At 36.6% G+C, this 13,669-nt stretch overlaps 1 protein-coding gene and 1 long non-coding RNA gene across 3 annotated transcripts; both read left to right on the top strand.

Annotated features, from left to right (window-relative positions):
* The first annotated feature begins 1,792 nt into the window (after nucleotides 1–1,792).
* Nucleotides 1,793–2,048, top strand: LOC108511362. The gene is made up of 2 exons (XR_005509568.1): nucleotides 1,793–1,895; nucleotides 1,986–2,048. It is a non-coding gene; the product is annotated as an uncharacterized LOC108511362 (long non-coding RNA).
* A 5,516-nt stretch (nucleotides 2,049–7,564) lies between these two features.
* LOC103708462 (cytochrome b5) lies at nucleotides 7,565–12,916 on the top strand. 2 transcript variants are annotated; one of them, XM_008793391.4, is made up of 4 exons: nucleotides 7,565–7,678; nucleotides 7,747–7,861; nucleotides 12,135–12,201; nucleotides 12,380–12,916. In XM_008793391.4, exons 2-4 carry the CDS (start codon nucleotides 7,775–7,777, stop codon nucleotides 12,631–12,633), a joined length of 408 nt encoding a protein of 135 aa, XP_008791613.1. In that variant the 5' UTR covers nucleotides 7,565–7,678; nucleotides 7,747–7,774; the 3' UTR covers nucleotides 12,634–12,916. The 2 variants fall into 2 exon arrangements, with proteins under 2 accessions (XP_008791613.1, XP_008791612.1); XM_008793390.3 differs by having other exon boundaries at nucleotides 7,573–7,678; nucleotides 7,741–7,861.
* Nucleotides 12,917–13,669: the final 753 nt, after the last annotated feature.

Raw genomic sequence — 13,669 nt, 5'->3', positions numbered from 1 at the left:
GAAGTGTTCCTCCCTACCATTACATAGTATTTGCACTGCTTCCTGAAGCCATTTCCCGTATAGAGGACTAATCAGAGTCTTGAGTTTTTTGATCAGCCAAAGTCATGTATTTGATTCTCCAAGTGCCATATAAAATGTCATATCAGGTACTGCATGCATGCAACTTCCAACACAAAAGCAGGGCTGAAAGCCATCCAAAATAAGTAGGAGGAGGCTTCCCTTTGTTTCTTGCTCCTCACTCTGTGCCGGTGGCCCTGCAAGAAGTATTAAAATACTAGTCCCTAGCAGGGCATCCTCTGTTTCTCTTCTTTGCTTTAGCTTTTGCTGGCCCAAGTAGTTAGGCCATCACCACATTTCCTCATGGATACTACCCCTCCATTTATGGCTTTTAGGCTGGCTTGGTGCCCAGTGAAAGCGGCTTCTCTTTGCAGCCTAGTGTTAGCACCAGTCCTAGATTCGTCGATAGAAGAACAGCATTTAGATCTCATAGAGGGTATCCGAGGGTAAGTATTACCTGGTCTAAGGCTGCAGTAGTTGACATGGATCGCATGAATTAAGAAGCAGTTCGTTGTAAGTAGGTGGTTTGTCATAGTTTGACCAAGTTCTAGCATTCTTTAACATGATTCAGACCTTAACAGCTGCTTAGGGGGGAAAAAAAAGAAGAAAGGAAAATAATTGGATGTCATACACCTGAGAATTAGAGCTAGTATTTATCATACATCTTACTGCTGCAATGAGTTCTCCTGAAAACATTTTGGCTGCTTCATTGACATCTTCTTTCTATAAAATTTGGTGGTGGAAATCTTAATTCTGGAGAGAAAAGGGATGTTAAAGGAATGAATCAATCCATGTCTCTATTGCCCAAATGTCATGAATGAATTTTTATAAGACCACTAACCTCATAAATCCATTAACCAAGTTGGTTCCTTTAAAAAAAAAAAAGAAGAAGAAAGAGAGAGAGAAAAAGGAAGAGGAAACTACATCTCTTACTTGCTCAGTTTTTTTTGCTTTCAAAATTATGGATACCCTTATTGATATACTCATCTACAACAAGCGGGCTAGGTATCGCTCGGTAGCTAACTCTGTTTGCTACGACAAGAGGAATTTCAGTATATAAAACAAGCTTCTTGCTTGAATGTAGTAGCACATCAAAACTTTTGGCATGCATACATACTAACAATACCATGGACTGATGGACGATGGACATGAAGCCATGCACGCTAAATACCAAACAAATACACACTCTCATTCACTGAGAGCACGTTTCATGCTACCTCTCTGCAATCGGTCATGCCTATATCAACCCCAATCCTGTTCATTAAATTTCAGGGCATCCTTTCAATTTGTAGCCATTTTTGCGACAGCCGGGGGGATTGCTTATACCCCATTAGCACCTGAACTATACACCATTTCCAATGGGTACTGTGACAAGGAATTCATAGAGATACCAACAATCAAATGGCATTCACAATAACCTCCTTGTCTAACTTGTATTATGACAAACAAGATCAAATTTTTAGCAACGTCCTTTTCCTCAATCATAGCCCTCTGAACTAACGATGGGTAGATCATAAGCTTGGGAGACCCACACTGCAACAAAATCCATGCAAGGCTAACACCTTGGTTGTGACTTAAACTTTTTGGACAACCAGACCCTGATAACTAGAGGCAAGGGAGGTTGTTTTCCTAGAAGATAAGGAGCCAATAGGGTCCAGCTTGGAGATTTCCAGTGGGTTGGATGTAGCCAATTCATTGCCAACCGCTCCCTCTTTTTTTAGGGACCATTCCCTGATCAAAAAACTTCCCTGCTATAAACCATTCACAGTCCTCAGATCTCTCATCCCAAAAGTCCAAATTGGCGAGGCCTCAATTCCAGTCTCATTATGAACATGAAGGTAAGAATGGCATGCTTTGATACGTACAGAACTAAGTGCTCATACTTGGTAGTCTCTGGTCTCATGATAGTCTGTTGGTGCAATATCTAGATGTTTAACTGGGTGCAGAAGAAGTTTTAACTGGTGCTCCGACTACCATCGAGTTTCAAATGGAAAAAGCTCCAGGTTATTTTCTCTAGTCTCTTCCGACTGACCATTTTTCACCTCTCTTTCCAAAAGATTGATGAGTGTTTTTTTTTGTCTGATGGAAAAAGACTGATGAGTGTTATGCCATGGATTGTTTCTCACTAGTTTGAATAGTTAATCAGTTTTTTCAAACCAGAAGTTCAGCGCATTGTTTGTCTTGAATGATTAATGAAATGATGACGACTTCTATGGGGGAAACCCCAAAACTCTCCCCTTTATCCATACAAGGAGTCTTTGGTTTTGTCCTTATATAAATGAATAAAATATCTTCCTACATTAATTCAATTGATCTATAATTAATCTAAATTAGAATCCTAAAGATTTTGATTACATGCATGCCTCATCTCCTTCTCTCCTGTTTCTCCTCACTCCCCCTATCACTGTCACTACATCATTCCTTTCACTCTTAAATACTCAATCAATTCGCACAAAAGTATTTAAGTACTTAGTTTAGAGAGATTAAAGAGATTAGTCTCTCTCTCTCTTTGTTTTCTTCTTCTTTCCCATATCTCCTAAGTGCCTGCATCCTTAAATATTTTTAGTTACAAGACAACCTTTTTCTTCCATTAAGAGAGAGAGAGGGGGGAGGGGGGAGGACCTCTTTCTATGCTGTTAAAATCTCATACTTGGTGGAGTCAAGTAAGAGATTATAAAGATATATTATTTTCTTCCAAGATTAGAAATTTAATAAAGTATTATTAAATAAAAGGACTTATAGGTAGTCATAGAGAAAGGGTTTGTATGCTGCATAACACGTGTATTTTATGCAGAGAAAAATCAAACCCTAATAGTAACGACCAGGAGCCACATGATGTTTCTTTCCGAAAAATAAAGTGTGCTATGGATTCTTTTTAATTTTCACAAAGGTTGTCATGATGGCATTCTTCACACAAGGTTTGGGTAGGTAACATATATGAGGACTGGCAACTTCAGCCTTTGGGCTTAATTCTTGATAACCTTATTAATGGTGAGCTTTTGCGCTGGAAAAGGAGGACAAAATCTCCAGATTTCTTTTTTTCTTTTTTCTTTTTTTCTTTTTTTGAGGATGGCCTACTAACAATGTAACTAATGCAACTAATATAATTAGTGTCATCATAAAAAAGGGGAAAAAATTATGTTCAAGCCATTAACATAGAGGTGAGGATCCATTAATCCAAATAAATGTGTTGATGAGAGTAACTGTAAATCAAATTCTTTAATGGCACTCTTTTTCTTAGATATTGTTATTCCATAATTATATGAAAATAAATAAATTTATTGGATTTCTAACTATTCTAACAAAAAGAAGATCTATTTCCATGTACTTTTAGATGGTTGATAAGTCATAAAATTAACTAATGCCCATAATTATGAAACGGGTGCATGTTTCAAATGCAATCAAGTGGGAGATACTAGAAGAATAAACTTATCAAAAATGATTTTGTAACTCATGATAATCTCAAATGGTTACTCAACTTATCGCTCCCTTTAAATTAGCCTCGGTGAATTGTACCATATAATGAAGCAAAGTGATTGGTTGATGAGAGCTGAGCGATGTTTTCAGTAATTTTTCCTAGTTACCATGGCATCGCTTTTTTTATATACACAGGCAATTGTTCATGACATTTGCTAGGTGCTTCAGAGAGACAAATATAGTTATAAAAGAAAAACACTTTTTGATGTTATATGTTTCGATGTTTTCAGATTGTTTTTTATTGGGGAGGATGAAGGGAAAGGTGACTCGAGACTAGTAGCAAGTGAGAGGTGAGCAATGAAATGCTAGGTCATAGCATGCTTGATAACATCCTTGCTATTGGCACCTTCAATTATAGCCATCACCTTCCCCTCAACTCCACGGGAAAAGAATATCTCCAAAGAAGAAGTACAAGAAAATGACTTGAGAATTGCAGCAATGGTACGAACAGCAGGTTCATTAATCTCCTCAAGATATAATCCTCCTAACTCGTTGAAGTCCCTTCAATGCAAAACCTCAATTAAGGAGATTGTGGAAAGCGAGAAGGAGCATAGAAGAAAATGATGGAACTGGTGAGGGTAGAACAGGTTAAATATTCAAATTGCGAGCTTTTGCAACCGTTATTAAAGATGGACAAAGAAAGAAGGGAGAGGACGACACTTGCAGATCTGTTAGCCATTGAAGCTAGCTTGTCAAGGACTTGTTCTTCCTTGAAAGTTCGGTAGAAGCAACTTTCATTACTATGTCAAGCACAGCATGAGGCTACAAGTGAAGCCCCTCTACCTCTCTCTCTCTCTCATTTACGTGTATCAAGGCAAGCTTCGAATGCTTGGAGCTTGTTAGAAAGTTGGAGGTTTGATATGTTATCTAATTGATTGTTTAATAATTGATTAACTTAACTTCTCTATGCTCTGTGTTAGTTTTATTTGTTGTTGATAGGGGAAAATTGTTGTCCCATCTTTTTTCTATATGATTGAAGAATGAAAAGATTTGTTAAATGAGAAAAATGATTGCTTGCCACCTCATGTGTAGAAGATGGGCAAATAAATCCCAATGGTGGAGTTGATCTTTGGATGATATATATTTTGCCTACAGTCAGCAATTTTAAGAATATTATAATCTATGAAATACGGAACTATTCTTCAATTCATCATTCTCCTCTACTAGAAATTATTGTTAAATAAATGTGTGCAGTGCTATCTCGAGACATATTACAATCTAACACATATGTAAAATATCAATCATGTTCGTTAGCATATTATGTGTTAATTGAAACAACAACGTGCTATGTACAATTATGCATGGTTATAAGACAACATATGAAATAAATGAGTCCAAAAAAAAGTTAAAAACACATATGATCAAGGTTTTGCATGCCATGGTGCCATACATCATGATGGATTGTGTTGCCAACACTAGTTGAATATGCTCCAACCATCTTCCTCTAAATCTAAAGAAGAGTCATTTTATCAGTGACATCAGGAGAGTAACTAATCGTGTTCAAAGCCCAAATTCCAGATGCTGAATCAAAGTGGAGGCTTGTTTTCTTCCTTCTTTTTTCTCAAAGGTCAGATCTTATCGCCAACGGTCATCGCTCAAATCCATAGACAATTCTGGCTTTGAATTCGGCGGCCGAAATAGGAATTAGAGGACCAAGACACGGCGGCCGCCCGCGTGAGCAAGACCGATGCCGATGCTACCGTCGACCAACGCAATACGGGTTCGCTTTTTGTACCCTCCGTTGGTCTTGGGCTCCCCAAACAGAAAGTCGCGGAGTCCAATCTCCGTGATTCCGAAGCTCTACGTAAATTAATAATAAATAAATTATTATTCTGACTTTGATCTTGGTTGGGATTAATTTTGGAAAAAATATTAGTTTCTAAAATCTTTCATATTTGCATATTTATCTCTATCTTTATATATTTATAGATTTTTTTATAAAGTTCTTTATTTGTATAAATAGGTTCATTTGTGAACTTATTTAAAAACCTAATATAAGTATAATATAGGAAGATATAACACAAATGCGAAAGCTTTGTTGAACCAGTTAATAAACATAATATTTAAAAGTTAATTTTTTCTAATTGAAAGTGTTGCTGGAAAATAGGCTTGGGGGCGACCTCGAGTCGAGGAGGAGGAGCTTCTGCTGCCGGCATGGTGGTGGACGGCTGTTTTCCGGCGGACCTGTAAAAAGCCTTTGGCCAGGGGTTCCGATGAAGGTCCTTCGATGCTTAGTCAGGAGAGACTTTGGAGATAATGGAGAGGTTGTTTCTTGGCCAGGGGCGAAGATTTTTCCTAGAGCTTCCCCCTTTCTTATAGAAGGGGGTGTAGCGGTTACACGCAATCGGGTGTGATTGCGCGAATCTTAGTTTAAATGAGTTACCTTAAACAACCCAAAATTTCGGGCTGGGGATCGATTGAGATTGCATGAATTTAAATATTGACAGCCGTTGAGGCGGAGATTGCGAGATTTGATTCCGGGTATAGAGAATTTGACGGTCCTTTTCTTAGGCAGACCGACTTGATTGTTAGTGGAGTTGGGGTCGGCTCGAGGTCAATCGGACTTTGCTCAACCGAGACCATGCGTGCCGAGGTTGTTCTTGCCGAGATCGTTCCTGCCGAGGTTATGCCTGTCGAGGTCGTGCTTGTTGAGGTCGTGCCTGTCGAGGTCCTGCCTGCCGGGGTCACGTCTGTCGAGATCATGCCTACCGAGGTCATGCCTGTTGAGGTCGTGTTTGTTGATGCCATGCTTGGCGAGGCCATCCTTATTGGGATTGCGTATGTTCGTCGGATTCAGGTGCTTTAATTGCATCCTGTCGGGTGGTCTACTTTTCCCCATCAGAAAAGAATAATTTTTTGTCTTATATATTGTGAGACCAGTGTATAAGAATATATTGATTATAATAAGTTGATATATTATTTATGATAGAAATTAAGTATGCTGCAGCTTTTTTTCAATCTCAGCATCTCTGTTGATATAATGCTAACCAATCATGTCAAGCATCATCTCCCCTTTCTTGTAATTATGCTCGATTTTGAAAAATAAAATATTTTTATGAATTAGAAAAATATCTCTAACAATAAAAAAAATATAATTTGCATAAAATTGTAATATGTTCGATTTTTGAAAAAAAATATTTTTAAGAATTAGAAAAATATCTCTAACAATAAAAAAAATGTAATTTGCATAAAATTGTATCAATGAAAGAGAAAAATACGCCATGCATTTATTTTCAAAAATCAACAATTAACAAGCAATCCTAACGTAGGAGGATTTGGTCAGGAAGATACAAAAATAGTGCTTCAAAATCCATTACTTTTATTATCTTTGTAATGGCACGTTCATCACCAATAAAATAACTTTAATATAATCCTATCTAACTCCAGCCTAATTTTTTATATTTTATAATCAACATAGCCTATCAAAATAAGACAGCTATTATCTCAAGTTCTCTACGTCAGTTAAAAAATTGGCCAGATACCGATATTTGTTTTGTTCGATATATATATATATATATATATATATATATATATATATATATATATATATATATATATATATATATATATATGTAACAAAAAATTATATTTATATTTTTATTAATGAATACGGATATATTGAATGCTGAAAATATAAATTAAATTAAATAATTAAATTATATGATTAGAAAATTAAAAAAATATTAAATAAAATGAAAAATTAAGATAAAAACATACGGATATGATTATATTTTTTTAGAAGTTCACTATGTAAAATTTAGTTAGAGCTGTTAAAAGAATCTAATATTTGATAAGGAATGGCGATCAACTTCGTGACAATTGCGGCCATCAAATTTTGTCTAGGAATGGATGGATTATATGTCAACATCAACTCAAAGTTCCTCTACTAACCCTATTCTTTTGCCTTTCCCAATAACCCAACGGTCAGATACTCCATCCGTAACTTTGTCAAGGACTAGGAACAAACCCGTAATTTCATCCAACGGTCAACCCACCACCTAAGCGGCTGCACACCCATGAAAAATTTTAGTATATAAGAACTTTATTTATTAGATATGAGAGCGGAAACCAGGTGCGGCCATCGGGAACGGTGGGAGTAGGTGGGGAAGGGCCAAAAGCTCGTGTCTTTCCCTCTATTTCATAGGTAATTTCTCTCTCTTTCTGATTTATCTTCTATAAATTCTTGATTCGATCATAATTCATCAGTTTCAGGTCTGAGGTGTGGGTCTTGGAGCAGCCCATGGCCGCCGCTTCCAAAACTTACCACTTCGATGAGGTGGCCAAGCACAACGTTACCAAGGATTGCTGGGTCGTCATCTCCGGAAAGGTCTTTCCTTTTGTTTCTTTCCTCGCTCACTTTTTTTCTTTTCCTTTTTATTTTCAATTGTTAGATCGTGCCGTTAGTTTTTTTTTTGGCTTGTTTTGGTTATTTATTTTGGTGATAGATGTGCATGTAATAAGCTTTGCTGTGATTATTTCTGTGTGAGTTTCTGCTTACAGGTGATAAGTGAGAAGCGAGGTTCCTTTGGGATTTGAATCGGTTGAAGTAGGGTTTTCGGTGGGGGTTTAAGAGACCCTTTTTTGTTCTGATTATTGATTTGTTGTGATTAAGTTTCTCTTTCGTCCTTCTTTTAATTTAAATTTAAGGCCTCTGATTGGTGCTGCTTGGATTTATTTGTTCTGATGTTGAGACTGGCTTTATGGGAAATTTGGTCTGTTTGACGATAGGTTAGGCTGCTTTGATTTCTTTCGTTATAGCTGTTTCGATCTCAAATTTATTCTTTTTCTTGAAGACTTTCGATTAGGTTGCTAGGATCCAGTGTGGATTGACGAACCTGAAAACTGGGATCTGATTATCAACGCTTGAATGTTTCTCTTATTTGCCATAATTGAGAGGTTTGATTCTTTCTAGGTTTTCTATATAAAATATTGTAGTCTTGCTATGCTTTAGCATGAAAACTAGACAGTGATTGTTGGTGGGATTGAAATCAACTAACACGAAATTATGGAAAAATGCTCATTTGGGAGTAGGACTGCAAGAGAGTTTTGGAGGAGTGGTTACTGATGAAGATCATTTGACTTAAATGGCATTAAAGTGTAAGAGCTAATCTAGGATCAACCTTCAATTATATAATCGAGAAAACCAGATCTTTTAGTTTACTTTGTGGGTAAAAAGTTTCGTGTCTGAGTGGATTTGGATGGATGGTTTCTGCTCTGGTGCTTACTGGCATTTACTTTGATCCTTCTTTGTGTTTCTGGAAACGAAAAAAAGGCTACTATAGTGGATATGGTCATATTCATTTTCTTCATGTTCAAATATTTGGATAAGATAAACATTAAATTGGGTTTGTTAAAGAACTTTACTGTATTCATATGGATTTTCTGCCTTCTTTCGTTCAACGAGTATCACATCTAGATGTGTGGAGTAAGTCTCAAGATCTGTGGTTCTTGTTCATGGTTTCGTCATTCACCTCTTCTCAAGTTTCGAGGATTCCCCCAGCAGAATATGATCTTTAAGATAAGTGCACGACTAAACATCACCCAATTCCATATTTTTCCTAGAAAGAAACGATACAGAAGATGGTGGCAGGACAGCTGTGAACATCACATAGCATGACTCTGTATGACCACCTCCATCCACTTTTGATGGGTGCCTCAATCATCAAAGATTCATCCAGTACAATTAACAACTTTCAGTGGAGCATCAGTATTGTCTCTAGTCCTTTATGATGATGGACTTGCTTAATATGCAGTAGGTAGGATTTGCTATATTTTCTTTTGTCATCCAGGTTTTGGTAGTACAGCTCTATTATTGGTTGAATCCCTTGGCTTTTTCTTAAAATGTTGTGGGGTTACCTTACAGTTTTGTGGGTTGTGCTTTCTTTCTTTCTTTCTTCTTTTTGGTGATGTGTGTGAGTACTAATGCTTATCTGGAGATGCTTGCCCCATTTATTTTATTATAGATCCTTTAACTTAAAAATGAAATTGGCCTTGTCTCTAGTGAAAAGGTGCAACCCTCCATATCTGGGATGCTGATGAGTAACTTAGGATCGTAAATGGACATTTGTTCATTGTTTAAGGAATTAGTATGTCGTTAGGGTGTTAAACATAGTGTATGGCATGGAGGGTTCAAGGTGAAAGTAATCTGAGAGACTGACTCATGGGAATTCAAAGAGAAATTGGTTGTGGGCACTTTTTTTCCATGCCATGGATAGAACAGAGGAACATTTCTATCAGAAGGATGGACCACAAGAAAACTCCTTTTATCCAATTGTCGCTCCATCTGATCCCTTCACTAATTCCCTTCTAGCCTCTTAGTTTACTTTGTTTGTCCTATACATGCATACACCCGTGCATGGTGCATGATTATGCCCGTGTATGCAGATATAATTGCATGATCATAAACATAGATGGCCAGTCCTATGTCATCAATTTAGCTTACACTTGACTGTGTTGGAAAATAATCTATCTGCTAAAATCTTATAAATCTCTTTTATGTGATTTTATTGTTTTATCTTCAATATTTAATTAATGGCTTTCTACACACACTAAATAAATAAATAAAATTTTGATGTTACCCAGTTCGAGGCATGCTATGAAAGGCACTTTCTTTAGATTAGAATTCGCCCTGCTCAGGTGCAAACAGTTGATGGCGATCTACTTCCAAGATACAACAAACTGCTTTGTATTTTCCTTAAAGTGCACTCTATCGAAGGAGAATTAGGGTCGAACCCGAACTAGCCAAATCCGGATGTATTGAAAATCAGCAAATTTGATTGATGTGGACTCTCTCAATTCTCTTATATGTGGACATAATCTTCTTCTCAAATGCTTATTCGGTGTACTTGAGTTCACTTACTTAGTGCTCGCAATTCTCTTCTCTAATTTGGAGTTATTCAGATGGAAAGGGGATGTTCTGATGGATGGAAAGTACGATCCCTTTTCTATTTATAGATGTGAAAGGGTGAGTATGATTAGATGCTTAAGCTTCCTTTCGTTGAATGCATCCCTTCACATAATCTATCCATTCATCAAGGGTTGTGTCCCGTAAATCTTATCTATTTAGAAAACCAAGTTATTTGGGAGTCTAAGATATAGAATTCTAAAATCTCAAAATTTTGAATTAAATAATTTATTAATAAACCAACAGACTGCACCATATCAACTGGTTTTTCAAACATTTATCCAATAATTGATGCAACCTTTAAGATTCTTGTATGCACTCATTTCCAATCCTATCATTATTTTGCAAATATTTCTTTTAATATGATTACTTCTACCATGCTCACTATGCAAATAAATCTTCTTTTCACTTTAAGAGTCTGATCTGAATGAAACTTGCATTCTTTGTTTTATGTAGCTAAGCAGTTTTTCTTTGGGAATTTTGCAGAAAAAATACACTTAGTTTTTCATATTTCTAGAATAGAGCCAAATCTATTTTTTTTCAGGTGAACAGTCTGCTTTGAACTTTCCTGGACAATTGTGCCCCTGTCAGATGAATGCACATATTTATCTCAGTTGATGCATTTGGTAATGCATACATATTGGTAAGATTGCAGTGTAGGTCAACTAAAATAGGTTATTACCCAGTTATAGTCCTGGCAATCCAAGATCCTGGGTAGGGAAAACTAGGGATGGACCGAATCTCAGTTCTCTCTTCTTCTTTTTTTTTTTTTGGGGGGGGGGGGGGGGGGGGGTGCTAAAAGTGGCTGCCCCATGAATAGAACTGGTTTAGGTTCACTGTCAGGTGAAAATTAAGTTTCCGCTATGGCCTTGCCTGCAATATAAGTCAGGCTTTAAGATTTCCATGATATCTGCTGGTAAAATTTCAATGCAATGCTCAGCAGATGATTGTCGACACAGATCTCAAAGTCCGCCATGTGTTACAGGTGGCCCCTAGTGGAAACCCAGTTTCCTCTTTGCAATGGACCTCAGCTTCACCTATTAGTAATGGATGCACATATGCTATATTTTTATCAATAGTTGGCAGAGCAGGAGTATTATTGCTGAGTAAAATTCAAAGTGGTGGTCCTTTTTCTGTAAATTTGAATCATGTGGACCTTTTCTAATTTGCACTTCTCATATCCTTGATGATAAGTTGGCTTGGCCTTAACCAAATCTCCTCTCAGAAAATTGGATCTTTTCTTGAAATGCCCTCTTTCCTTTCTCCTGGTGACTTCAATATTTTTATTTTAATCATCTTAAGAAATTGTATCTAGTAGTTCTCATTCTGGTCGTCATTTGTAGGGACTTACGCGTTATCTCTTATAAAAATATTAATGATTTCACACCTAAACCAAATTATTAATATTACTGTTCTTGCCTTCTTTCTTTCTGACATTATCTGAGATTTAGTGTTTATAAAACATTAAACCCATGCTCTTCTCTTCCCCTTCTTTTTTTTACGTTAGGCAAGTCGATCTGTATATTGACAAGCTCCCCTTATTAACATATAGGACAATGATTTATGAAGAGCTTAAGATATATCCGAATAATTGTGTATTAACTTGCGGGGACTTGATATGAAAATTTGGGCATGCTCATATATTTTCTTCATCATGAAGTACTCACTTTTATTTTCACATATTTGGGTACTACAGGTGTTTGATGTCACCCCATTTATGGATGAGCATCCAGGTGGTGATGAAGTCTTGCTAGCAGTGACTGGTAATAATTCAAATCAGCTTTTTGTTGAACTGTAGATTTTATATGTTAGTTGCTTTTTGTCTTGTATATTTTCCTATATTCTTATATAAAAGAAAGCATGATTAAACCAGTCAAACTCTGGTCTTGCTTAATTGACTCTATTTGCAGAACTGAATTTTTCATCTAATTGTCTTTGCAGGGAAGGATGCAACCGACGATTTTGAAGATGTAGGTCACAGCACCTCTGCTAAGGAGATGATGAGCAAGTATTGCATCGGGGAGATAGATTCATCAAGTATTCCAACTAAGCGCATGTATGTGCCACCACAACAAGCATCCTACAATCCTGATAAAACTTCAGAATTTGTGATCAAAATACTGCAGTTCCTTGTGCCCATCTTGATCTTGGGTTTGGCATTTGCTGTTCGTCACTTTACCAAAGTGGTGGAGTAACTCCATTTGCCTCGATCATCCGTAGTCTATTGAAACTGAGGTGCAGTGGTGGATTTGATCATTTTATAGTAATTGAACTTTAACACCATTCAACCACCCTGATGGTGGTAATGGATTAGTTGTTATGTGCCAGTCTTTGTCGTCTTGTTTCCTTTCAGTCCGCACTTTTGAGTTTCCTGTTTTAAAACTGGAACATCTCTTAGGGTGCTGAGGATGGATTTTGAGCTATTACAATTTCAGAAAGATATATAATAAATGAATGCTTTCAAGGCTTTTTAGTCTTCCCTGCTGTTTAAGTAGTGCAGAAATTCGATTTTTACATATTGGAGGTGCTTCCGGTCTATAACTAGGGATCTAATGGCCAACCTTGTTCCTTAGGCTTTTGAAACCTTTTCTTCCTCTTTTCATTCGATTTTTGAACAAACTAGGTGTCCTTCTATGTTCATTATTATGTGCATGGATGAAAGCTCCTAATTTGTGGTTCTGTGGGGATAAAAGCTAAAAGATCTCTGGACTTTTCACATATACATCTCCGAGGATATGGTTTATCGTATATTTACTCGTTGAAAATTATTATCTGAGTTCGTATCTTTCAAATCATTCTTTTTTTTGGGGATGATATCCTTCCATTAAATTTTAGACTATGTTAAAAAGTAATCGTTTTAAATGTAAATGGATATTATTAATATTATTTACATTAATAAGGATATTATTATTTTTACATTGATACTCTTGAAAAATAAATGTTTAATTTATATCATGAAGAACTATATTTTTGTATAAAATTTTGAGGGAAAGAAGCTGATATTATGAACATCATCAGTGAAAAATCCAAGGCTATCTGAGATCTGAGAGAATTATGTACCAGAGTACCAGTGGATGAAATGATGAGCTCTTTCATCCACTGGTTCATGTGGGAAGGGAAGAAAGTTGAAGCTCAACTTCGTCCCTGGTGAACATTTTTTTTCATATATCAGCTCCAGCGTGGATGCTTATCTCTCAGGTTTGCTCTACAAGCCCTGTAGAGAACCTTCTT

The sequence above is a fragment of the Phoenix dactylifera genome, chromosome 2 (genome assembly GCF_009389715.1).
Source record: "Phoenix dactylifera cultivar Barhee BC4 chromosome 2, palm_55x_up_171113_PBpolish2nd_filt_p, whole genome shotgun sequence".
NCBI classification, from domain to species: Eukaryota; Viridiplantae; Streptophyta; class Magnoliopsida; order Arecales; family Arecaceae; genus Phoenix; species Phoenix dactylifera.
This window is presented reverse-complemented; position numbering and strand designations above follow the sequence as displayed.